This window comes from Corvus moneduloides, chromosome 17 (assembly GCF_009650955.1).
Source record: "Corvus moneduloides isolate bCorMon1 chromosome 17, bCorMon1.pri, whole genome shotgun sequence".
NCBI lineage: Eukaryota > Metazoa > Chordata > Aves > Passeriformes > Corvidae > Corvus > Corvus moneduloides.
Window position 1 is genome coordinate 8,673,561 of NC_045492.1, and position 26,453 is coordinate 8,700,013.

At 46.9% G+C, this 26,453-nt stretch overlaps 1 protein-coding gene across 6 annotated transcripts; it reads left to right on the plus strand.

The window, feature by feature from the left end:
* Positions 1–1,300: 1,300 nt before the first annotated feature.
* Positions 1,301–17,781, plus strand: LOC116452655. Of its 6 annotated transcripts, XM_032127298.1 has the most exons (9): positions 1,301–1,522; positions 2,735–2,809; positions 12,019–12,199; positions 13,777–14,062; positions 14,162–14,221; positions 14,419–14,769; positions 15,473–15,548; positions 15,971–16,057; positions 16,781–17,781. In XM_032127298.1, exons 4-9 carry the CDS (start codon positions 13,834–13,836, stop codon positions 17,226–17,228), a joined length of 1,251 nt encoding a protein of 416 aa, XP_031983189.1. In that variant the 5' UTR covers positions 1,301–1,522; positions 2,735–2,809; positions 12,019–12,199; positions 13,777–13,833; the 3' UTR covers positions 17,229–17,781. The 6 variants fall into 6 exon arrangements, with proteins under 6 accessions (XP_031983189.1, XP_031983188.1, XP_031983187.1 ...); XM_032127297.1 differs by lacking the exon at positions 2,735–2,809; XM_032127296.1 differs by lacking the exons at positions 1,301–1,522; positions 2,735–2,809 and adding an exon at positions 11,257–11,890.
* Positions 17,782–26,453: the final 8,672 nt, after the last annotated feature.

Genomic DNA, 26,453 nt, shown 5'->3' on the forward strand with positions numbered 1-26,453 from the left:
ATTAACCTGCTCCACTCTCCATAGCATGGGTGTGATGAGCATTAGGTAGTTTGGGGAGCATTGCCAAGACGGGAGCTTGTTTTTTGCCAAGGAGAAGGGAGAAAATATTGCTTAGAGTAAATAAAGCAGCTCTGCTTCCCCAGCAAGAGGAAAAGAAGCAATTAAAGATGTGAGTGCTGCATGGAATCATTTGCATGAGGATACATCTTGTCTGCTATGCAGGATAGTTCCCAATAAACCATGCTTTGCCTGACCTTTATTTTTGGATTTCTACCACAGTACAAGAGACAAGATTAAAAATCCCAAAATGCTTTGTGGGCAGGGAATGAAAAGTGGGGAGGCACTTTTTTGTTTTCTTCAGGCTGCCTCTTCCTTTTGTTCCCTTCAGAGATCTCACTTCATTTCTGCTGGTTTTTGGAGCACGTGCTTAGCTCTTTCCAGATCCCCTGGGCTTGTTTTAGCTCTGGGTGTCATGGACACTCTAAATTGTGAGGTTTTTTCCCTCCATCTACCTCTGCTTCTTCAAGTGGTTTACCTTCATTTACCTGTTGGAGTGACGGATTTTTCTCACCTTTTATTACTTAGTGCTTTTTCTGTATTTCCTTCATTCTCTAAAACCAACTTTTCACTTGCCCTGTGGCTGTTAGATGCCAGTTATGGGAGCATTAATTCTTTTTCTACTGCTTGTCTGAGCTTTCACAAGGAGCTGAGAGCTCTCTTGGGTTAAACTTGACTCACTTCATCACCTTCCTTGCTGCTGCCTATGTCCTTGGACACTTAAGGGAATAAAGTCTCGGTGTGGAGATTATAGTTGTGAAATTATGGGTCTTTTTGAGAGACAAGAATGCTGTTCTCAATCTTTTCAAGGATAAACTGACCACCTTGTTTTGGGGACAAGCGGGCTCAGATCAGCACAGAGGTGCCTGTTGCAGGTACTGAGGTTTGGAGGGCTGGCAGCAGCCTCTTGGGCTGCGTTTGTGTGGTGCTGTAAGGTTTGTGTTGGGTCCCTGGAGCAGAGGAAACAGCCCCCCTGTGAGATGCACATCAGGAAATAGGTGTACAAAGGGCCTGAAATGTGACCAGCTCTGGCATAGTTTCCATAGGACAAAATACTTTTACTGGGATTTTGGACAATTTGAGGCTCCTCCTCGTATCCTTTGCCTGATGAACATTCCCCCTTTGCAAGAGAGTGGGGAATCCTGAGCTCACACCATGAAAGTCCCTGATGAATTTTTTTTTTTCTATTTTTCAATGTTTTCATCCCAGCAGGAGTCAGAGAATATATGTGACCTGCCTGTCTTTGACTTTGTGACAGGAACGATGCCATGGGGAAGCTGGAGCATCACGGCTGTCCTTAATTTTCCTTGCACAACTGAGGATGATTTAAAAACCGAGGCACAGCCAAGACCTTTCCTCCTCCTGTGCTCATCAAGCAATCACTGCCTCATCACACCTCGGCTTCGAACACCTCATTTGCATCTGGCTGACCTTGACTCTCCTCCGTGGATGGGAAGATGAAGAGGTGGGAGCGTAGAGGCCCTGTAGAGGCCTGGGATCGGGATTTTATGGGTGAGTTGTGAAATAGTGGCTGGTGCAGGCTGGTCCTGTAGAAACATCGAGAGCTGTGCCAGGGAGGATGAGAGTAAATGGATTAAACACGAGATAAAAAGGGGGAGGGCACCTGGTTAGCTATCACTGACAGAAATGTGGAAAGAAAATACATGTAAAAGATATGTCAGAGATGGTCATTAACTGCATGGCAGGTTCAGGGCTTTTTTAATAATTGGCCATGTAGTGAATACTAGAAATGATTTAAAAAGCTCTTAAGTGACCGAGGGCTTTTTGTGAATGGTTGGGGGAAACAAAGGAATACTGATTCTGGCAGAATTTTTATTCTAATTTAAGCATGATCCTTTTTCTGAGATAACAGTGGCTTTGAGTAAACGGAAATCTCTTTCCATTAGCTCTGGCAGGAGCTGGATAAAGCTCTCATTCAGGTAAACTTTAGTCCAACATATGTCTGTAGAGTAATAAATTTAATGGGAGCCATCAGCCTGATGTATGAGTAAGGATGGTGCTTAGGGCAAGAAGGAAGAGTAAATTAGGAGTGGAAAAATGATGAATTATAGGGGGGAAATTATAATTTATGCCAGTTTAGTGGAAATATTTAACTAAGCTAAGATAGAAGTCTACCTACATTGAAAGCTAAGCTTTATAACAGAATTCTACTAGAGCAAATCTAGTAGTCCTAGGCTCCAGACAGACCTTTAGATACAAGTTTACCTCTGGTTTGAGAAAGCTCAGGGCTTGAGCAGGAATTTATGGCTTTAGTCTTGACCCTTGGGCTGTAAATGTTCCTGTAAAATTAATGCCAAAGTTACAGCTTCCACAAATTTCTAAGAGCTCCAATGGAGAATGGTCCATCTGGACTTTGGGGACAGTTTCTCAGAGCAGAATATTTCAAGTGCTATTAAACTGCATTCAAACTCCCTTTTATTGGGGAGTAAATTTCACACCCCGGTCTATCAGCCTGACATGTTCTTTGAGAAGGGACAAATTTTACAAGCCACTTTAAAAATAATTTCACTGACAGCTTTGCAGCGCTGAGAACGTTAAAACACTGAAATGGCTTTTCACCCTGCAGTAGCCACTAAGTAATTATGATTGCAGGGAGACTAATGAAACCAGCTGTTAACAACCTAATGAGAATTTAAACCAGCCCTCTGCTCCACAGGCATCTCCCTTTTCTGTCCCTGATTATCCTGCACCCAGTGCTTTCCAGACAAGTTTAGTGTTGCTTGATGTTCAGGTAAGGGCTGCCTTATTTTGTAGAAGTGGTGATGCACTTCTCTGAGGTGGTGCTGCCATGCTGGGGTCACATCACAAAGTCCAATTTCTGCAGGAGCTGGGAATCATGGAGAGGTCTGATAGCACAGCATGGGGAAACTGGAGTGGAGGGATTCTGGTTTAGTGTTTCCCTCAGTGGCAGACAGCATTAGTTATCAATAAATCTTTAGTTCAAAGATAAGATGTTTTGCCTCAAATCCTAGGTTGCTTTCAATGCAGCTTTCCCTGGCAGTTAATACATTGTTTTTCTGTTGCTTTGAATAGGCTGTCATTCCAGATGACCTTTAAAGGTCCCTTCCAACCCAAACTAATTCTATAATTCTTTTGCTGCATAATGAATAGTAACATGTATTTTACCCTCATTATGCACAATATTACACAATGTCTGGCCTTTTGGGGTTCTTTCTTCTCCAAGTCCTCGTGACTACGCTCACTCCTATACACTCTTAATTATTTCTGTTGCTTATCAGTGAACATTTTCAGTTCTGCCACCCATGTTTTGAGTAGGTTTTCTGTGGCTCACTGCACCAGACATCAGGTCAGTCCAAAGAAGAGCATTAGGAAGTATCCAGCTGTATTTTCTCTTCCTCCCTCTGCTGTTTTGAGCTCTCTGGCTTTCTGAGCTCCCTCACATGTCTTGATCCTTTTCTGGATAACTAGAGGGATATCAGCATTAAATCCCGTCTCAGCTCTGAGGTCTGGCTTTTGAAGAGCCTCAGTCATCTCCTAATCATCTCATCCTGGCCTTGATGGAAATATTAGGCCTTCATGGATCATTGTTCGACTTTGTGCATTCTGGCACTGCTTTTCAATGAAAGTTTTTGAGTCTTTGAAAGGTTTCCTGGTGTGGGAATGACAATCCTCAATCCTAGCTTGGTGGGGGTTGCAGATGCCTGAGTTGTGAAACCTCCTGAAAAACATTGTTCTTTTTTCCTTGACTTTTCCTGGATCGTTTTCATCAACAGACTACGAGGTTTTGGGATGTCTTTTCAAAGGGAATTTTAATGAATCTCCTGTCTGGTATTTCAAAGGGGAACAGTGGTTTGGTTTCTTTTCACCATCACTTGCTTACAATCCAATTAGCTAACTGCCTTTAATTAACCATAATATATTCCAGGAGAGCAGAATAACAGCGGAACAAAATCAAGCAGTGACAACTCTGTGACTGAACCTGGACTTCCCCTTTCCCAGGTGCAGCCCCGTAACCCTTTGCTGTCCCCTTTGAGCTCTGCCATGCAGTGCTTTGAATTCCTGGGGAAGGAAAAGCTTCCAATCCCTCAGCTCCAGGTTCACACGTGTACAGTCACCTGTAAATCCAGAGGCCAGTGGGTATTTCTGCCTGTGGTTCGTGTGCCTGGGCTTTGCACACAGGAGCTTTGATTTTGAAAGTTTGGCCAGCCTGGCTTCTCAGGGAGGGATCTCTGTGGCTTGAGGGTCCTTGGGCTCTCTCCTCTGTAGGAGGGGCTTGTATCTGTTCTTTCCTCACCTCCTTATCTGCAGATTTCTTGGCAGAGGCTTTTGCAGACAGGACAGCATGGCAGGAATGCTGGAATGAAATAGTTATGTCCAGTGTCTGGCTTTAGGTCATTGATTCATCCCTCAGCTGCTGGGCCTTAAAATTCTTTAAACTCCCCAGCTGATCTCCTGTTACCAGTCTGGGACTGAGAAAACACTGAGCTTCTGGGCCTTTCTTGTGTTAGCAGAACAAACCATTGCACTTCTAAACTGCACATCAGCACTAACCCGAGGCTTTGCCCCACTCATTACAAACATGAGGGGATGGTTGCTTATACTGCTCATCTCTGTCCCTGAAAGAGAGGCATTCAAAGAATGGGGTGCCCCATAGGATTCTGGTTGTGAGCTTTCCTCAAAAATGTGGTTAGATGAGGTGTGTAGGACTCATTTCTTCAGAAGGGCTGGAGAAACCACTGAAGGCTCCCCCTGAAGGGCCTCCTTACCCAGCAGTCTGACACAGATTTGCTTCTGAAGAGCTTTATAATTTGTCCTTATTATGTTCTATATGTGATTTAATGAAAGGCTCTTTCTCTACTGTAATTGAGCTCTTAATCTCATCTGAAAAGCAGAGCACAATCCACTCAGAAATGGTGTTTGAGTAACAGCCTGTTTGTGTTTCCTCTGCCATGATGTTGCTCACGGAGCTGCTCGCTCTTTATTTAAGAGCAGAAAATAAACAGATTTCTTTGAGTCAAAAATACATCAGTGATGCCACACAGAGGAGGTTTGAATAGAAAACTGTCTCACTGCCCAACTGAGAAACCAAGATCTTCCCTGGTTCTGCAAAGAATATGAAGAAGTGAGTGTTCCTTACTGAGCACCTGAGGGTTCGTGCAGGTGATGCTCAGCAAATGGCACATGGAGATGGCAGCTGTCAGCTAAACAATTGGCTCTGGGCGGGTGAGAGTTGGCAGGAGATAAGAGTGGAAAGTCAAAACAACAGGATGCTGAAAAAATTGTAAGAGGAATAATGACTTCAGTGAAAATCCCTCCATCTTAGACCTCCAAAAAGCTTTTTTACAAAAATCCACAAAAATGTCCTGCTTTGATCAGTCTGATCTTCCTAAATAGCATTTTACAATCAGAATTAGGAGTCGAGAGGCACTAAAGAAGGCTTAGCACAGGGTTTTTCATTGTGACCTTAGTACATATTTTTTACTGTGCTGTAGTTTGCGGGGGGGAGCCAAGTCCCAGCTGCAGCCTGGGGAGACCCTGCTGACCTAAACATTCCCCAAACCTACTGTGGGACTGACCAAGCACCAGAATCTGTAGGGGACTGTGTAAAATACCTCACTCTAGAAAACACTTGAAGCTTGATGGTGATCCACAGTTCCCAGTTCAGACCACAGGCAATGCCAGTAGTGACCAGTTTGCTGCCTGCTCTGTGCCGAACTGGTGGTTGTGAGTGGGAGAGCTGTGGGAGGAACAGGCTGATGGCTTTTTGGGGCACACAGAACTTTCCATTTCTACTGATTTGTCCACACTAGAGAGTGGATTTTCCTAGAGAAATACCTGGAGAGTGGGGAGGATGAAGAGAAAATCATTCCCTGCCAGTGGATGCTGTGTTTGTTGCAAACACATGAGTAGCATCTTGTACGAGTCCTAGCTGTCAATCCACAGGGATTCCAGGCTGGGATCAGCTCAGCTCCATAGCTGGGGACAGGTGGGTTCAATCACATCCAGAGACTGGATGAGGAATGTGTCACGTTTTGTCTTGCCATGCACAGCAGATATCCTAATTTAAAGTGGCGCTGTCTTCCCAAATTCCTCTTCTTCCTCTGCCTCCTTCCATGTGAGAAGACCCATCCATTTTGATCCTGTCCCTTCCACCCTTCCCTGCAAAGATCTCCATTACTGGAGTAATTGGCGCTATTGGATCAGCCTTTGATGTGATGAGCAGTGGATTTTTGTAGTCAACATGCCAATTTAAAGTGCCACAAATAAAAGATCAATTCCTTCTTTCCTGGAGGAGAAATTAAGGAAAATTCTTTTCATGTTAAGGACTGAGTGTACAAAGCTAAAGAGGTAGAAGATGGGAATGAGATTGACAAATTTACTCCTCACAGGAGACAATTTAGCAAATTAGAGAGAATATGCTTTCACCTTTGAAGCAGTCAGGTACCAAAATGATGCCACTTGGAGTAGGCAGGGCTGGGATGGGAACGGCTCCCACAGATTTTGACAGATCTGTTCACATAAGAGCCCATTTTCTGGTGCCAGCCCTGGAAGCAGGGCCTGGAGACAGGGCTGGTCAAGGACAATCTCTCTGCCTGATTTTATGGCATGTTTGGCAGAGATTTCCATTCTCTTTGCATCCCTGAGCATGGTGTCCTGGATGAGACCATCCTGCCACACCCTTACTGCCTGTGTGGTGGCACTGAGGTGGCTTTGCAAGAGGCACCCGGGTCTGCGAGGGCCCTGTGCCCTTTCAGCCAGAGCTGTGACAGGTTAGAGGGAATGAATCTAGCGAGTTATTCAGCAGCATCAAAAGCCCTGGGAAAAATAATTAGTGCTGTGGCCACGTAATGTTACACATAAGGTGAAATCAGAGGGTTTCATGCTTTTTGGCAGAGGATCAGGTCCTGCTGCAGAAACTTCCATCTGGAGTGTGGCAGCCCAAGGCGTCAGGGAGAGGGACGAGGTCCCACCTGGCACAGCTTCCTGTCCAAAATCAGCCCAAAACACATTCCCTCCTAATGCAAATGACTTCTTTTTGGTGCTTTCTGCCAGAAACAGGGCAAAAGTTAGGAGGGGAAACACCAGCCCTGAAATGCTGAGGAAGAAGAGCTCTGTTCCACAGGGATGCTGTGGAGGGGGCTGGAGGCAGCGGGTGCCACCCGGCGAGTCCCTTCTGCAACTGCTAACGTGCTCCCGATTATATTTAATTAATTAGCAGCAGGGGGGGAATCTGGAATCAGAGTTGTGCCGCTGGAGTAACAGGAAACAAGATGTTCTCTTGGCGCTGGAGCTGCTCTCAGGTACTCGCGGCTGCGCTCGCCAAGGTAACGGGGCAGTGACTCAGAGGAGCAGGAGCAGCTGGCAGCACCGTGCCGGCTCAACACTCGGATTTGCTGCTCCCAAGCATGGACCTCACATCCCTGCAGCACCTTTCCAGCCAGGAATGGTGTGGAAGAGGGTGGTGAGCCCCCGGGGATGTCATGAGATGAATTTTCCGCACCAGCCGTTTCTCACTGTGTTATTTCCTCCCCTTGTGAGGTGACGTGCTGGGATCCCTTTCAGTGGGGTTTGTTATTAACTAAACATTAAGGGTTTTTTCTCCTTTTTGGCCTTGATTTTGTGACTAGGCAAGAGTGTGTTTTATCGAAAAAATGTGGTCAGTCCTGTCACTTTCTCAGGAGATGCTCAGATACCTGAAGTTAAGCAGGTTGGTATTTCCCAGGTACCTTCAGCTGTAATTACAATGTTGAATACTTTTTTCCTTTTCAGTCTCATGGGAATGATCTATTATTTGATTTCTGATATGTCCTTAGTTTGGTAAATTCCTGCTAGTCCCCTTCATGTCCCTTTGAATACTAAAAAGAGGCTAATGCTAAATACTTGAGAGAATGCAAAAAAGATTTGGGAATATTTAAAAGCCATTGTGTATTGCTACCCTCCCTCAGTTAACGTTCCTTCCTTTTTTGGGGTGATCTTCCCTTCTCCTCCCCCCCCTTTTTTTCTTTTTTTTTTGCTAACTGTGCTGCTGCTATCTCACTGGCAAACTCACAAAGGAACCCCAAGAAATCAGCCTGCCAAGCAGATAAGGAAACAGATGTTGCAGAGCACATATGTTTAATAAATACAGAGAGCTTGGAAAAAAGGATATGGAAAATGGTGGGAGGCTGGTTAGGTGAAAATGAAGGAGATTTGGAATGGGATTACAAAGAGGAAACCCTTTTCTGAAGAGAAAAGGTCTCTAAAAAATATCTTAATTAATTCAGGGCAGTAATAGAGAAGCAATAAGGACTTGCATTAGGTAAATTGGAAGCCCTTACAGTCAGTGGACTCTCTGTACAACTCCCTGCAAAGCTGTGCCTGGTGCATTTAGGCTCTGATTTTCTCATTGTTTTCTGGCCTCTGTCACATGAGGAATAACAGGGAAAAGCTCCAGTCCAGGAAAGCATTTAACAAACTGTGGTAGGTCAGACTTGCAGGGTCTAGCTGGCTGCTGATCCTTGTGGTGGCTTTGCTCCCATGTCTGAGTAATTAAGCTTCTTTCTGGCCTGTTAGAAAAGAGACATTCTTTAATTAAAATGCAGTTAACTCCAGCCTCATTAGCCCGGATCGTATTTCGCTGTTCCCTGGATGGCAGGCAGAGATGGGACTTGTACTTGTTTCATTACAAATGCAAAATGCCACCGGGTGGTCGCTCTCGGGTACAGACAGTGCCTCGCGCTCCAGCGTTTGTCCTCATGGAATGCAAAACCACTCCCCACATCCATCCTAATGACTCCATCGGCCACCCTGCCACCCCAGATGGGGCTGGGTACGAGGGGCAGGGTCTCTCTGTCCACCCTTTGCCCTGGCAGTGCTGATCCCTCGTGGTGATGCCCTGCCCTTCTCCCGGCAGTGTGGAAGGGATGCAGAGCTGGTCTCAGTGAAGCACAGGGCTTGAGGGTTCCTGTGGCATTTCATTGTGTTGATAAAAATTAATGAACCGTGTAGCTCTTGTCTCTCAGTTGCTGAACTGTGGCTGCTTTCTGAAAATGGTGAAGGATGTGGAGCTGCTGGAGCCTGTCCAGAGGAGGCCATGAAGATACTCCCAGGGCTGGAGCAGCTCTGCTCTGGAGACAGGCTGAGAGAGCTGGGACTGTTCAGCTTGGAGAAGAGAATGCTCCAGGGAGACCTTTGGGCTCCTTCCAATGCCTAAAGCTGCTCCAGGAGAGCTGAAGAGGAAGTTTGGTCAAGGGTCTGGAGTGACAGGACAAGTGGCAATGGCTTCATGCTGACAGAGGGCAGGTTTAGATGAGGTATTGGGAAGAAATTCTTCCCTGTGTGGGTGAGGAGGCCCTGGCACAGGCTGCCCAGAGCAGCTGTGGCTGCCCCATCCCTGGAGGTGTTCCAGGCCATTTTGGACAGGGCTTGGAGCAACCTGGGACAGTGGAAGGCAGGGGGGTGGAATGAAGTGGTCATTCAGTTCCTTACTAACCCAAACCATTCTAGGATTCTATGCCTGGGCTGCTGAACCCAGCCAAAATAAGAGCAACATTGCCGAGGTTAAGTGAAAAGGAGGATTAAAACCACCTGTGTTTGTACTTTAAACCCCTTCAAACATCAATTAAGATTGTTCTGATAAAGACCCGGGCAGCACTCAAACAGCTGCTGAACGCTGTTCCCCGGGTGTATCTCTGGGTGAGACCACAAAGGAGCCTTTGTTGTTCTTCAGTCGTGGCTGAAACCTAAATCTCAGCGAGTGCAACTCAGAGGGTGACGTGCTGGCATCTGGGGCCGCAGAGTGGGACTTGTTTTCAAAGAACTGGGAGATGCAGAGGAGAGGTTCCTGAATACGGTAACTCTACCTAGAGCCGGAACTGAGGCATCTGCCTAGGGATTTCATATTCACCGACTGGGAGGGAAATCTAATCAGGACTTGCTAATTTTCATGAAGTCAAACACCTGGGACTCACTTCAGACTCGCATTTTCCTGGAATAATTCAACACAAACACTGTATGTTTATACACAGGCACTTGACTTTTCTGTTGTTTGATGAGACTACAATTTGTCTTCCTTTTGTTCCTGCAATCCTTCCTCTCCTGCGGTTTGCAGTTGAATTACCAACCTCCACCCCAGGACTATTCATCTGTTGTGTTTTGGATATTGTTCTTCAAAGGAAAGCAAACAATGCTTGTTTAAGCCAGCCCACTTCCCAAGCAGATTTTATTGGAACCGGGTCCTGCCTCAAACCGGAATCCAATCTCATCTCCATTGTTGTGTATCTCTATCATTTTTCTCCTTGTCATTGCTTTTCCCTTCCTTATTACTATGCAGTTCTCAGTCTTGAGCAACATCATTCAAAGCTACGCAGAAGTCACATAGTGCTGCTTTTCTATTCATATCTGCTTGTTCCCTAATCCCAACCAGCTCTCTATTGAACATCTGCTTTTACCTGGGCTGACAGTTGTATCTTTTAGCTGTAAATATTGCAAATCAGGGATGCAGAATTTTTCTTACTCTATGAATCTTATTAAGGTCCTTTTCTAATGTGTCATTGAACATCTGAATTCTCCCTTTCTCCCAACAACCTCCAGTGCTGTTTTTGGCTAAGATAAACCAGGTGAGGCTGTTTCGAATCACTCCCTAACTGTTACTCCATCTCATCCAGTGGCTGGAGTAGGATGGCTGGTTGGGCAGGCAGCTTGTGCAGACAACCCACTGCACCTTCACCTGCTGGTGTCCAGCCTCGCCCATGGCAGGCTGGATGCCACATGGGATCCATCCATGGCCATGCCATGTGATCCTCCATGCGCTGGGCATAAAAAGCCCAGCATTCGGGAACCCCAGGTGCTGCAGCAGTGACGTTATTGGGAGAAACACAGAGCTGATGTCTGCACTGGTGTGAGCACCATGCCTGCCTTGCTGAGCTCAGTGCCATGCCTAGTGCTCACCCTGGCTGGGACACTGCAAGAATCTTTTAGCTTGGAAAAGCTCTCTAAGGTCATTGAGTCCCACCATTCCCCCAGCACTGCCAAGCCCACCAGTAAACCATGTCTCAGGTACCACAACCACACTTCCTTTAAATCCCTCCAGAGGTGGTGCCTCCAGTACCCTGGGCAGCTGTGCCAGTGCTGGACAACTCTTTTGGTGAAGAAATTTTCCTAATATCCACTCTAAGCCTCCAGTGGTGCAACTTGAGGCCATTTTCTCTTGTCATGTTGGTTGTTACTTGGGAGAAGAGACTGTGCGCGCACACACACACGGGGACAGATGGGCACGTGGCATGGGAATTCCCTTTGACTCCTCAAGCAGAAACCCATGTGGATGGTCCTTTTTGTTGCACAGCAGGTAAAAACTGAAGCAGTGAGATGTATCTTAACCAGGGAGAAATCTGGGGGCGGGGGGAGAAAGATGCTTTGAAAGGGAATAAAACTTGCTGCCAGGCTTTCCTCTGTGAGGAAGTCCAATTTCTTTCTCTCTTATTTTTTTTTTTTTTCTTTTGGTACTGTGTTATTCCTCCGTGGGCAGGAGACTGCAGGCATTTCAATTCTCTTCAAGTTCTTGTTTCAAAAAGGGCCCAAAATATGTTCTCTTCTAAGAGGCAGTAAACAGCAAGTGCACAATGCAGCTTCTCTAAGCCTCTCTTCTCCTGTCTCAGGGAGAAGGGAATTCTCCAAGCCCTAGAGCCTGACTCACTCGCTGTGTGAGCATGAATTAACCAGGAATGTTCGAGAATTATTCCTGAATAATTCATGAACCTGAATTAATCATGCATTTTCATGAATTATTCATGAATAACTCATGGAAATGCAAGGTTTATTCATGCTCCAAAAAACCCAAGGCTTTTTCTCTTCTCTTCTGCTCTCCCTCCCTGTAAGAAACAGACCTGAAACAAGCTAAGGAAAAAAATAATATATGTATATGGGAAAATAACAGGAATAATAATGCTGAAACAAAACAGGCAGGAAAAAAGAAAGCAAAAGCTCTTTTTTTCTTTGCAGTGGGGACAGCAGGTGGGAGCTTTCCAAGCCAGACAAAGGAGATCTGACAAGGAACTGTGGTGAAGGGACAAGCCCAAGGCAAGGAAGTGTCCGGTCACCTCCTCTCCTGGAGCAGGCAGCTGAGACCTGGAGAGACAGGAGACATCTTGCAAGACTCAACACCTGGAGCAGTGCTAACCAGGCAAGGAGCAGCTCTGTTGCTATCAGGATTGTGATCTCTCTTTTTTTCTCTCTCTGTTTATGTGTTTGTGTAGTTTTGTTGCATTCATAAGGGTAAATGAACAACTGGTTTGGGGAAGGAAGATCAGTGGGTTTTCCTTAAATGTTAAAGGAAAACCCCTCCAGAGAGCTGTTTGGGCTGGGGTTGTTTGCTGTTTGGAATGTAGAGCTCTGTTTCTGGGAGGGAGAGGGCTCAGCTATGCATTTATCCCAGGTTCTGGTCTGTAGCCTTCCCTGTGTATGGGAGAGGGCTGGGGGCAGCTGCCTCTGCAGGGAAGGGGATGGGGGGAAACAGGCACACAGATAATTTGTATGTGGTGCTTCCTGATAAAAATCAATGCCAGAGTGTGTCTCGGTCAGGAGAAAAGGGTTGGGGAAAACCAGGTATGAGACTGTGCCAACAGGGCAGGCTGGCAGGTTTGGGGAGAGTTACGGTTCCTGCAAGGAGCTTTGCTGCAGCTGATGGTGGTGGAGGTGGGGAAGGAGAAAGAGAAAGTTCTCCAGGGTGAACTTGAACCTTCCAAGTGAGAGGAATCGAATCCAGGCATAACTTTAATGGGGGTGTGGAGACAAAACAAGAAACTGGAATAAATTGGGTCCTAGCTGTCTTTCCTGCCAGCTTGTCTCTGCTCCCAAGTCTCCTCTCCCTTCCCCAGCTCCCTCCCATCAGCTTTGGACACTGTGGCCATTCTCCACCTGGTGCCCAGCACATGGGCTCAGCCCTGTCCCCGGAACCTGTCTGCCAAGCCCTGCTCCCAAGCAGAGCAGGAGGGACTGGGGTGATGCTCTGCCAGGGCCCTTAGGAGCTCTGGCAGGTGGCCTCTGCCTGATTTTGTCCCCATCCATGATGTGTTGGTTGAGAGCTGGAAAGAAACCTCTCCTGAGCTCAGCAGTGCTCGGCTCCTCAGCTGCTCGTCTGGCATGGGAGGTTCTGGAAATCACCATCAGCCTGGCACTCCTGTTTCTCCAGTGATTTAAGTCTGCAGCTCCAGGGGCACAAAGAGATATCTCAGTGGGCAGAGCAGCGAGCCAGGACTTAGGATCCAGCTCCTTCCAGCTTTGTTGTTTGACTGCCTTAGATATGTCTGTAACTGGCCTGTGCCTCAGTTCCCCCATGGGTGAAATGAAGCTAATTTGCTGTTCTCCTTATCAAAGCACTTTGATGTTTACTGGGGGAAATAACTGCACAGGCAAAGGAATGATCATTTCCTGGAATACCCCTGGGTCTTTTCCAGTCTCTTCTCTGCACTGCCTCGATATCACACAGACACAGCCCTGCACTGGAGCAAACTGCTGTAGATCCACTGAAGTCATTTGAGCTGTGATGGTTCACGGGGCAGAGGAACCAGCCTGTGTCTGCTCGGTGGCTTGATCAGCATCTGCTCAAAGTGTCCGCTGTGAGCTGGTCCTGCCTGATTCCATGTGAGACCTGGCATGGCTGACACTGCAAATGACACCTGGATACACAGAAGGGAAGGAATGGGAAAGGAGAAATAACTGGTAGAGAAGATGCAGGGCTAAGTGCTTTATTATCTGCAGGTTGTGCTGCCCCAGGTAAAGCACCACTTGTGAACTCCCAGCCATGGGAGAGCCCAAATGCCTGCAGTGACATTCCCATACTGCTCCCTCTGCTCCAGGTGGGCAGCCCTGATGTCGGCCAAGCTCTACGTGCTCATCAGCTGGCCCGACGGCAGCCGGGTCATCAACATCGAGAACATCAAGGAGCCCCGCAAACCCTTCCACCTCTACACGGTGGGGGAGCAGGTCCTGGCCCGCTGCCCCGGCTTCAGTGGGCTGTACTGGGGTGTGGTGGAAGGCATAAGTGGTGAGTGACACCCCCCTGGCCTGGGTTTGCCATTTGGGGCTGCTCAGGAGACCCCTTCCAAGAAGGGGTTCAGTGCTGAAAGATCTTCTCTTCCTACAGAGCATAAAGATATTTTGGAGAAGAAGCTGCTGGAAGACCGACACCTCCTGGAGAAGTTAAGTGAGTGAGGGCTTTTGAGCACTGCACCCACCCTTCTACTTCCATGGGGCTTTTTGGGTGGGAGGATGCTGAGCATGCTGTAGTCCCATCATGAATTTCACATCACTGCAATCAGGGTACAAAGCACTGAGTGGGAGGTGGGAGATCCATGGCACTGATGCCCCACTGCACATCCTGAGTGTCTGCCTTTCTTTCAGAAGAAGAACCGGCTGTCCACAGCATGATGGCAGTCCCACCAAAAAAATCCAGGAAAACCTTCCCAAAATGGACCCCGGGCAATGTACCCAGGAAATACCCCAGTGACAGGACCTATCCCTCAAAGCCACTGCTGAGGGTGGCTGAGGCCAGCCTGCCTCATGACGCTGGCAGCTCCTCCATTCTCAGGGACAGGTGTGTCCTGGGAAGTGTGGCAGGAAGCTCCCACTCGCTGGCAGCTCCTCCCCACCCAGCCAGCGCCTTCACACCTCCATCCACCTTCATCACCATGGCCATGCCGGGGCCAGGGGCTTCCCAGAGTGAAGAGGACAGGGCTGGTCCAGCTGCCAGAGGTAACCTTGGGTTCTGGCTCTGCTGCCTGGTCCCGAGGGACAGGGTGGGATGGGGACTTGCAGAGCAGCCAGAAAACCTCTGCTTTGCTCTGGGGCTGTATGGGCTTTGTCTCAGGGCTACAGTTGTTAGAGATGACATTTCCTGGTCCTTTCCACCTGGGAGATCTCCTCCAGGAGGCCTGCATGTAGTGTATGGTATCTGCTCTGTCAGGCATCAGCTCTGTCTCCTGGGCTAGCAGTTCTCTCCCCACAAACCAAAAGACAATCTGAATGAATGCCTGCCTGAATAACTGAAATTCCCCAAAGCCCTGTGTCTCAATTAGTCAAACCTTATCAGATTTGCCTATTTCCCTGTTTTTCAACCCACTACTACACCCATTAAATGCACTTATGAAAATATGTTAGTGTGTTATTTACCTGCCAACTAACAGCAGCCTCCAGAGACACGCTGGCTCTGCTTGCCTTTCCTCCACCATATCTTTTGTGCTGGGAACAGAAGCCCTTGAGATGCCACCTTTTTCTAATAACAAATCCCCATTGATCATTTCTGGAGAGCCTTTCTGGATCACTCTGTTTATGCAAAGGGAATAATGTCTTGCCATGCAATCTAGCAGGGGTGCTTAGATAATCTGCTCTGGAGACAGAGGGATTCAGCACCTTTTCAACAGCTGATTCTTCAGCTTGTGTCCCACCCCTGCTGCAGATTACGTTGCCCTTCCAATGAAGAGGAAGTCAGATGGCATCTTGTCCCCGTGCCAGCAGCACATCTGTCTGAACAGGTAACACTGAAGTGCAGTGAGGACCCTGAATGTTGCACACCATGTATTTTGATTTCTGTCCACGCTGTTTGCATTCTCTGGCAGTGATTGCTTTGAGTAGGTGCTCATGGAGGTTAAACCCAAAGCACAGAAGTTAATAGGGGTTTGTGTGGGCACATACAGCAGAGAAATGAGCCTGTGCTCTGAAGTCCTGATTCCTTGGGGTGTCAGTGGGAGGTCCCCCATATCTGTGTGCCAGGGGGATGCACAGGAGTTTGTCCACCTGAAGAACCCCCAATCTTCCCTCTCAATCCATTTTATTCTTGCTGCAAATGAAAACAGAATTGACTTTGCGTTGAATTCCAGATAATTCTCCTCAGGAATGAATATGAATATGAGCACGAAGCTGTTTGTGGCTGTTCTGTTTAACTTGTTTCTTCTAGCCTTGAAGAGCGAAAGATTGATGCTTTGCAAGAGACGGATGGCTTCGAGACGGTTCACAAAAATTTCAGTTCTGGTGAGATGGAAAGGTAATTAGCAAAAGAAGGCACTCCTTCCTAACTATGTTTTCCTCCTCACTACAAGAGCGAGCAATGAGATCACAGGTGGGTGACAAAGTGGGGCAATTTTAAACCCCAGAGTTGCTGAGTCTCTTTGTAATCAGAACCAGACGTTTCTGACTGTACGGCTTGGAGTTAGAGATGCAAGACGACTCTAAAACAGTGCAGAAACTAGAAAGCTCTTGCCCATAACAATCAAAACATGGTTGTGTGTTCCTTGTTTTATTGTTCATTACTTTGATGACCAGTATCCAGTGATAAAGTGATGCTAGGGACAGTTTTCTTGCAAAGAAATGGGTGCCAAAAAATTCAAGTTATGGTTTTTGTATTGTCATTTCCCGCAAGTCTGTATTTTAATACCACAAATATGTGTGTCCTGGGACTCGCAGGACAGGCTTTATGGCTTTTGCTACAACTGAGAAGAAAATTGAGCATCAAAGTCTTCATGTATGCACGGCAATGGGGAGCTGAGGGTTAAACTGAATATTCCTGTGCACTGAAAAGTCCAAACCATGCCTTACTTCTCTCCTGCCTTACTTCTCACCCACGAATAGCTGGAAGGGCTGATACTCTGAGAAGTTGTCCTGCCCTGCTTGCAGAAGGCATGGAATCACTGCTTGGGTGGAGGAGTAACATCCACAGTGAGGACATGGGGTCCTCTTGCCTTTACAAGTGCAACTTTAATTTTTTCAGGGTGGAAAAGATGGAGCAGCTGGAGAGGATGGTGTTGGACCTCCAACAGGATGTCCTCTCTCTAAAGAAGAAGGTGCAGAGGCTGGAATCCCTGTCCTTCCAGGAGGAGCCCCACCGGCAGCCGTGCGAGGTGGTGGAGCTCTTCAATGGCTACACCAAGGAGCAGCTCAAAGAGACCATCAGGTTTGACCAGAAAATCAGCACAGCCTGCAAAACCCTGCTCTACAAACTCTTCACCTCTGACTACATCCAGAGCCACTCCATCACAGGGCGCAGGGGCAACACCTTCCGGGAGGCAAAGCCCATGATGGACGAACGCTGCATCAAAATCATCAGGGTGCTGCTGAAGCAGAAGTTTGGGGATCACCTCAGTGACACCGTGATCACGGAGAAGATCCAGAACGTGCAGAAAGCCCTGAGGCAGAAGTTTAAGACAGAATGTCTCTGAGGCATGGGGGATTTGGTGTTTCCTCCTGTCCCTCCTGTTTTCCCTGTGTGCCCCTGAGCAGCCTTCCCAGGAAAGATGAGTTGAGCAGCTGCTGCTCAGTAGATTTCCCCCAGGGAGTCAACCCCAGTGAAACAGCTCAAACCTTTCTCTGCCAAACCTCTGCCTGCATTAATCAAGCAGGAATTTGGCCCAGCTTGGCTTGGTTTTTGCACTCTACAAGCTCCTTCCCATCCAGTCTGTGTGCAAACCTCATTGTGGGTGCATGGAATCACCTCCATGACTCTTTGATGATGTGCTCAAAAGCTCCAGGGCTCTCTTTGAGTCTGAGAATGGGTCAGTAAGGCAGTCCTGTTCCACACTGCAGAAATGTTGGCTCTGGGATAGGGAATAGCTGCAGACAGACTGTGCCACCCAACACGGCTTCTCTCTGCCTGCCTCTGGTTGCCTCCTTCTGCCTGTGGGACAGTATTTACTCTTTCCTCACAGTGAATGTATTTTGTTTCCTGCAGTAACAGAAAGGCAGACTCATTAAAATGACACCTTCAAACATTCAGAGAAGGATCACTTGATTTTTTTCCTCTATTTTAATTTAGCTGTATGGAAGAGTTGTCTTCCCTAACAAAAGCCTGCTGAACAAGAGAAGTGGTCACCCATGGAAGTTACATTAATTTTCCTTTCAAGACCAGATTATTTCCATACAGGAGAAATCCCTCACATTTTCATGACACAAGGGTGAGGATGGAGGATAAAATGTGGCCCAACTTTGCTTCATAGACCATACATATTGTGGATACTCGCTATTATTTAAATATAGTGTTTTCATCCTCGATAAGAAATGCCAAGTACAACCAGACACTTTGCTGAGAAATTATAGAGAAAAGCTAGAAAGACACATCTTTTCCTAAATAATTCAGAGCAGGAGTGTGGGTGGGTTAAAATTGTTCGAAACATTAAAAGAATGAGATGCTGACACCAGTCCACTTAAGAGAAGTGCTGAAAAATACCAAACATTCCATTTTACAGAGGCTTCTCAGACAAGAAATTGGTTTTCTCAGCTTAATTTTTAAATTATTCAGGAAAGGAAATGCCAGTGGTTTTGCATTAATCAAAACATTAGGTTTAATTTAGATGTTTTGTTGTGTTTTCAAGTATTTTATTTATTCACAGTTACATGAGAAATAATAATGCAAAATAAATGTACTGGAGAAACAAGCAGCTGTTTTGAAAGGGAAAAAAAGAGAAAGGTGTTATTTTCAGAATTTTCCTCCATTTTCTGGCTTTTTTTTAAGGTAATCCATTAACGTAGGGTTAACACTGTGATGCATTTTGGTTTTGGATGGAGATAGGCTTGCCACTGTTTCTGGCACTACTTTCGTCAGCTATCTCTAACAGTCATGTTGAATTGCTATAGGTAATAACTAAAGCCATTCCTTCTGTTTTCCCAGAGCAAATGCTTTTCCAAACTATGATGCAAACACATTGGTGATGATTTCTCCTTTGTAGGGACCTTGGCTTGAGCAGCAGCCAGTGCAGGTCTTCTGTGGTCACTTAGATCCAAGAGCACAGCTGGTCCTGGAAAAGACACTGAAACTGAGCAGAACTGCCCCAAAACCCCCTCAGTGCAAAAATACACTTTGAAATACAACAGCCCTGCCACAAGGCCTTAGGTTGGAATCACTGCTCAGGGAAAGGCCCCAGGTAGCGCTTTTGGTGTTGACTTATCAAAGAGAAGATTGAGAAGGCGCAACCAGCCTTATCCTGCAGAACCTTAAAGCTCATCTCATTCCACTCCCTGCCATGGGCAGGGACACCTTCCACTATCCCAGGTTGCTCCAAGCCCCATCCAACCTGGCCTTGAACACTTCCAGGGATGGGGCAGCCCCAGCTTCTCTGGGTACCCTGTGCCAGTGTCTCTCTCTCAATCTTCCCTCCCGAAGTTCATCAGATCCCTCACCAAGCTGCAGCCTTGAAAGCCAGCTCATGAATGTTATTTAGTGAAATAAGTGCTGCTGCCATCCTCCCCCGCTGAGCCCCCTCTGACGAGCTGCAGATCATTACTGTGAGTGAAGAGAGAAAAAAGACCCAGGGAATGGACTTGCTGCAGGGTGCCATGGCTCCCAAAATGCGCCGGCTCTAATCAGCTCCCCTGGAAGCAGATGAGCTGGGTGACCTTTCTGCTTGAAAAGCCCTTTGGTGGCTCCCTCAGAGGTACCTTCCCAGCCTAACACGCTTGCTGGTATTCAGGAGTGCTCCTGGTAAGTGGGCTGATGGATGCTCTGTGGCTCTGTGCACAGCACAGCCGCAGCACTAACGAGCCGGCGCTCAAATGGGCCCTTCTCGGCTGTAAAAGTTGTCCTCAGATACTCTCAAAGGCTTTGATATGTCAGAGAAGGTTGAAGAAAGGCAATGCAGGCGGCTTTTCGTCAAACTTCATTTTTTAAAGTATTTGTGAGCCGGAGGCAGTGTTTGCAGGCTAATTGGGAGCACCGGCAGCCGCCGGCCATCAAACGTCAGCGCGCGGATGCCGATGCACTCACCTCCCTGAACTCTCCAGCTCTGGCTAATCAGCCTCGAGAGGGACGATCACACAGCACCGGGATGTGGCATTCCCTAGGGGATGCAGAGGTCAGGGCAGATAGACGAGGAGGAGGGTTTGTGCCAGAACCACTTCACTCGGGGATGTTCAAAGCCGGTGTCTCTCTCTAAGCGGTGAAGGGCAGCTCCATTGAATGGAATTAACCTCCCACTTTAAATGAATTACCGGGAAAAACTGAACAGCTCTTGCTGTTGAGATTAATTACTCTGCTGAATCTGCAGCATCTTGTTAAAAACGATGCTACTCCTGCTCAGCCTCTGGGCTCTCTGGGTGCAGGAGGGTGTGGACAGCAAAAATAAAGGACAAAGCTCAGGGGGGTCTCCAAGGAGGTTTTGCATTTGGTTCAAAAGCAAGAGAAATGGTGCGTGTCAACCTTTGCAAATGCAGGACAGGAATGGAACATCCAGTCCTCTCTCCCTCGAGGAGGAGCTGGAGCAGCAGGGCTGACCTCGGGTTTGATTCAGCCAGGGTGTGCAGCAACTGAGCAGGGACCTCACAAGGCTCTGGGGCTCCCCAGCACCCCAAAACACCACAATGGGGCCCTGCCACACCCCCCACCACCTGGTTCCACCTCTGTTGTTGCCTTAGGAAGCGGCTGGAAGCCACATGTTGCTGACTGGCAGCAATACACAGGTTTTCAGGGAAAGATGGGAACCTTCCCAGCCTGCTCTGGATCAACATTTACATTTTCAGCTGGGCCAACACGAGGCTTCTGAAATTTCATAAAAATCATAGAATTATTTGAGTTGGAAGGGACCATCAAAGGTCTTCTAGTTTCAACCCCCTGGAATGAGCAGGGACACCATCAACTAGATCAGGTTCTTTAAATCCCAATCCAAGCTTGCCTTGGCTGTTTCCAGGCTGTTTCTGTGCCTCACCAGATGCTCTGGGCAGCCTGTGCCAGAGTTTTTTTAAAAAAATTCCCGTTGCAGAGGTGCTGCTGGCAGGATGATTTCATGTGCGAAAAAAACCAGCCCAAACAAGACGGAGATTCTTTGGTGTTTAATCCCATTTATTTCAAATTAATTTCCCTGACCCTGCCAGGGGAGTTCCATGTCCAGTACAGGCAGATTTTAATTTTCCCATTACGTGGCCTGTAGGAAACACTCACTGCTGAGTGTGTCAATGGCTGCACTGTGTGCATCCCTCAGAAACCTTAACACATTCACTTAATGACATGCAGACTGTGAGTATCAGATAAAGGAATAACATTAAAATGGATCTGAATCCCTCTCTGGGTTTTAATCAAGGCTTACAAAGCCTGACTGCCTTTGCATGGGCCCCAGACAGCCATCACTGACTCTGCCTGGTGTTCTGATCTGTTTGGATGCACTTGGAAAAGTCTTCTGTGCAGGAGGAGTGGTGCAGTGGTCTTTGGTTTGAGATCCTCCATCAGGCAGCTGCAGGAACAGGGGTGTGGCACAGGGAGAGCTCAGCTGGGAGATGAAAGAAATACCAGAAGGACAAGGCTTGGCCTGTATGAGCTTGGAGTTGTGTGTCATCTCTTACTGGCACCCCACACACAAATACTCTGTGTCACAAGAAGATTTTTTTTTCATTCTGGTAGGTCTTTGTCTTATTTGGTTTCAAAAAGCCAGTAAAAATAAAGCAACCCACATAGAGTGTGGTCCCGTGTGTGTAGTTTGTTTTTTTTTTTTTTGCACTTCTGGACTATGTTTTTATAAAAGTAAGTTTTTATATCATTTTACTTTCTTCTTGAAATCATACCTGCATTATTTTTTTGAGAGTGCATGCCCAAGCCTGGTAGGTGTGCAAATACATCAGATTTTATGCTTTAAGCAGTCTTTTATGTCTCTGCCTCAGTCACATATTCATTACACTTCACTTTTAGCAGTATTTTTCTGTCTGCAGTACATGATTACATTATTCCAACTCATATCTCTCCATCTCTCCCACCTTTTCAGGGCTGAATGGAACTGGGGAGATCATTATTAAAACACAGAAAGCACAGAAATAAAATTAACCAGAGCACCAGTTCTCTGTGTGCTGAATACACTGAGGAAATAAAAGAGGCCTTCCACTTCTAATAAAATCTGGATGTGAATTGCCTCATAAAAGCTTGGATGAATTATATTCAGAGGCCAAAGAGAGAGAAGAGAGAGATCTTGGAGCCCTCCAACAGCAGGATGCTCTCCCTGCCTTGGTGTGCATCCCAAGGAAAATGCCATGAAAGCTTTGGAAACAGGTGAGATGTTCTGCTCGGAGGATGAGCTTCAGGCCTTGATGAGACACTTGAGCCACAGGGCCACAGTTTGTTAAAGTCCTTCTCAGTGAAATATTAGTCCCACTGACGTGCTGGAGCTCTTCCTGCTGCATCCTGAGGTCTCAATCTTCACTTTGGTTCTTGCCCAAGTTGCTGGATGGTGGAGAAAGGACCCTGCAGAGATGTGGTGGATTCTAAACCCTGTTCTTGCCCCACTCTGATCTCCCTGGGTCCCAGGAAAGTTTTAGGGTATGGGCATGGCTTCTCAGCTTCTTCATCTCTGAGGTGGAAGATGAAGGCTGGTGAGGAACATGCCCCTTGTCACCAGCACGCTCCTGCTGTCCCAGGACATCACTGTTCTCAGGAGATGCAGTTTGGTGACGTGCTCACTTTTAAGGATATGTTTGATTGGGTGGGCTCTTTTGTTTGGCACAGGGATTCAGCAGAAGCCAAGGGGACTGTGCCTGACTCAGTAATGGAGAGATTAACAGCCCAGAAAGCCAGGACTGCAGAGTGCTCATTGATTGTTTCTCTTAAATATAAGCAGAGCAGCCCAGAGTGTCAGGCATGTGAGGGGAGAGGAGACTGCAGAACTGATGTACTCCCGCTAATGAATAATCGTTAAACTCCAAAGGAGTTTATTATTATTGCCACTAATTCTGGTGGTACTGTGCCCACAGACAAGGAAGGTGGAGAAAGATTGCGGCAGCCTGTTAACCCACTGCTTTCGGGGTGCCATGCTCCCCTTCCTGCTCCCCCCTTAGCCTTGGCCGCTCCCTCAGGCTCTCCCTATTGGCTCCTGTACCCCAACCCCGCCCAGGGACCGCCCCATAGCCTCTGACAAAACCCCCCGCGCCCGGACCACCAGGTCTCTCTGCCTCTGAGGGTCGCTGGCTCAAGATGTGATTAAAGTCATCTCTTACCCTCATGGGAGACCCTTCTCTCCTCCTCTGTCATCACTGGGTGTAACGCTGATGGCTGACCGGAGCAGATCGCGGGGCTGTCGGAAATGGGCTGTGGGATGCACGGGTCGCATTGCCCTGGGTAACCCCGCAGAGCTCGCAGGGAGCTACAGCCTGCTAAGCAAAATCTAGCGGCTACAACAAAAGATGAGTTCATGACCTACATATTACAGGCTAGATTTTGTCCTGGTAATATGAGAAAATTGATCATTTCTTAAGTGAGAGGACTGATGAAATCACTGACTTCAGAAGAGGAAAATCATTGCTTTTATGTGCTCAACAAGCTCACAGGGATGGTGCTGGAGAAGGTTCAAATCCCTCTTTTGGATCTCCTAAGGTCAGGAGTTAGTCTGCCCTCAGTTTCCCAGAGGCAGGAGGGAAGCAGGAAACACCATCCAGCATTCACACCTTCACTTATGTTAGGATTTCTCCTCCATGCTAACCTGAGTCTGCCTGAGGTTTTACTTACCCTGAATTCAGAATAAATTGCCAGAAGTCAAGGAAAGCCATAGGAAGATCCCTCCAGCCACAACAGGGATGGACCCAAGTCAGAGGTTTAATGTTGTTCCTTGAAGTGGTTTGGATCAAGAGTAGAATACTGTCATGATGTGGGAACCCCGCTCTTCTTCACACACCCCAAATGACTTGAGCACGTTCCTTTGTACCTCTGAGCCAGAGGACTCCTTCCTCTCCTGGAAACTAAAAAATGAAAGTAGCTACAGACCACCCACAAAAAAAATGTCTGTTGTAGTTTGTGCAGACCAAAAGGGACATGCCAACTGCTCTCTGCCTTTTGGGTCTTTGAGCAGTGTTTTTCCCAGCTCTCTTTACAGCTGAACCAGGAAGAAGTTGGGTTGCTTTCTGCAGAATTGCTGCCTTCCCATGTGGAGATGTTTCTGTATTTCTTAGCTCGGAATGGAAGGTGCAAATATGAATATATTCATGGTCCTTCCATGAGCTCTTTAGGGTGAAAAACAGAATCAGTCACTTTAATGGGTTGTCTTGGCAGAGGAGTTTTACACCCTACTGTAGTCCTGTCATTAATTAAATTAATTCCTTTTTATATAATACCCAGAGCTGGTTTAGCCAATGCTCTGAGGAGTGGGCTAGGAATGTTTATTTGTGGGAGGGAAAGTAATTCCTGAGAAAGCCAGGAGCAGACCTACTTTCTGGTTAATAATTTGAAAGTTGGAACTGTCATCCCCATATTTTTTCCTAAAATTGCTGCAGACTCTGACCCACTTTCTTGTGCTTGCACAGCTTGGAGGGCTGCATTTACCAGGTCACTCGAGAGCCACCAAAGCAAACCAGGGAAATGTGGGCATTTCCTAAGAACTGAGAGAGGGTAGGGACCTATCAGCACTGTTCTTCAGGAAAAATAACCCACTAACCCTGCCTGCCCTGGCAAAACTGTCTCATAAATCTGGAGTAATCTTTGATGACAAATGGCCTGGAAAGTGGGAAAGGAGAAAGCTCACGTTCTCTTGTGGGAGGAAAGATGAGTTAATTCTCATGATTAGGAGAGACAGCAAGTGAAGACACTTCCAGCTGCATGGACATTGTCTTGACATTGCCTGTTAAATGCCTAATGATGACAGTTAGTATGAATTAGCTACAGAATATGTTTTATTGTGTTTTGTGGTCCCCAGGGCAGACATGCCAGAGATATTTAAAGAGAATAAAAACAGAGAAGGGGAGGCCTCCATAAAGGCTCATTTTGAATGTGTAATGTCTGGTTATTAATGGTGTTGAACAGTCAAAAAGCCACACGTGGCTCCCATATAGTACATGTTAAGCTTCAGCAGGTTCTGTCTTTATAAATAAAAGCATGGAAAAGTGGATGGATCCCAAAATGACAGGCAGAAACGTACGTGAACACGGGAATTGTTTTTTTTTTCACTTTCCAGGCTGAAAACTGGGATAACATTTTTGGTAATCTGCTGAACTGGCAGCTATTCCCATCCCTTTCCCAGGATGCCAAGGCAGGGTCCAATTTTCATTGCTGAAGTCAGTGTGAGTTTTTCTCAATACCTTTGGCCATCAGAAATTCAGATACAAGAAAAAAATAAAAGTCATCAGAATTCAGCAGGATCCAATCTTCCATCCCTGGATTTCAATTTGACAACAACAACAACAATCCATAGAAAAAATGCAAATTTGGTTTTTGCTGCAGACAGGAAGGAGAGAGGGTGCTGAGAGCATTGTTTGATCGCTTTAAAGCCTTTCCTGCAGAAGCTGAAATGGTGAAATTCTGCTTGAAATGGGCTGGGTGCTTTTACAGGTAGAGAGATGAGATGAGTAAATCTTCTTCAGCTTGGAGCAGCCTCCCCCAGACCTTTATGTTTGTCCACTCAAATACAAAGACAAGATTTTTCTTTGTGGCTTATCTGTGGATTCACCCTGAGTGCTTCTGGTTCAGCCATCCAGTTCAGGGAAAGGAGAACCAAACAGGTTCCAGCTCTTTCCCCCCATCCAGCCTTCCTGTCCTGTGATGTTAATGCTTCATGAGGTTTTTTCACAGGCTATTTCTGCTCAAAATCTCTTTGGTGCATTGGGGTTCTTATTTTGTGGGTATATCAAGAGCTTTCTGCAAAGCAGAGGAATGAAGACAAATGAAGTGTTGTGACTACAAATCCCATAATGATCTGACCTTTAATTGTCTCAGGATCAACTTTTGAAGAGTAGTCCCTCACCAGGCACATTGGGGATGCACAGCAATACTTTGTGCCTCTCCTCCATAACTCACACTTCCAAAAGGCAACACTCTCCATCCAAACTGAGGAGTTGTTGGGAACTGGACAAAGCTTTTTCTTTTCCTGGTTAAATCTATAAAAGGTAAGAATGATGAGCTTATTACCTGGGGTGAAATTAATTGTGAAGTGAGGCTGGGATAGCTCTGTGGCTCCATCCCTGTAACCTCCTCATTGCCACTGTGAGTGCGTTGGGCTCTGAGTAGGGGAGGGATCACTGGGATTTGAGTAAACAATATTTCTCTGGGATTGGTGGTATCTGAGACATTAAGGCAGTCAGGACAAATGGGAAGGACTCTCCTATGTACCAAGTATTTATCTGAGTCTGTGGCAGAGCAAGCCTCTCTCCCCAAGGCTCTAGTAAAGTCTTGCAAGCAGCAGTATGAACCCCATCACATGTGGCAGGGAGCTGCTGGATGGAGCCTGGGCAGGAGGAGATAATTTCTGAAAGGAAGGGAAGGGACATAATTTCTGAAACCCTCTTGCCTCTCAGTACAAAACCAGCAAGTCCTCCATGCACCCCCTCATTGATTTTTAAGGTCCCTTCCAACATTCCATGATTGGACCTGCAGCACCAGTTTGTCCATATATAACTATGGATACTGGGATTTCCTTCCCAGAACCTTTGTCTTCTTTCACTTCAAGCCCCCAGTTCTTCTAGTCCCATGAGGGGCTTGAAATAGGAGTGGCTGC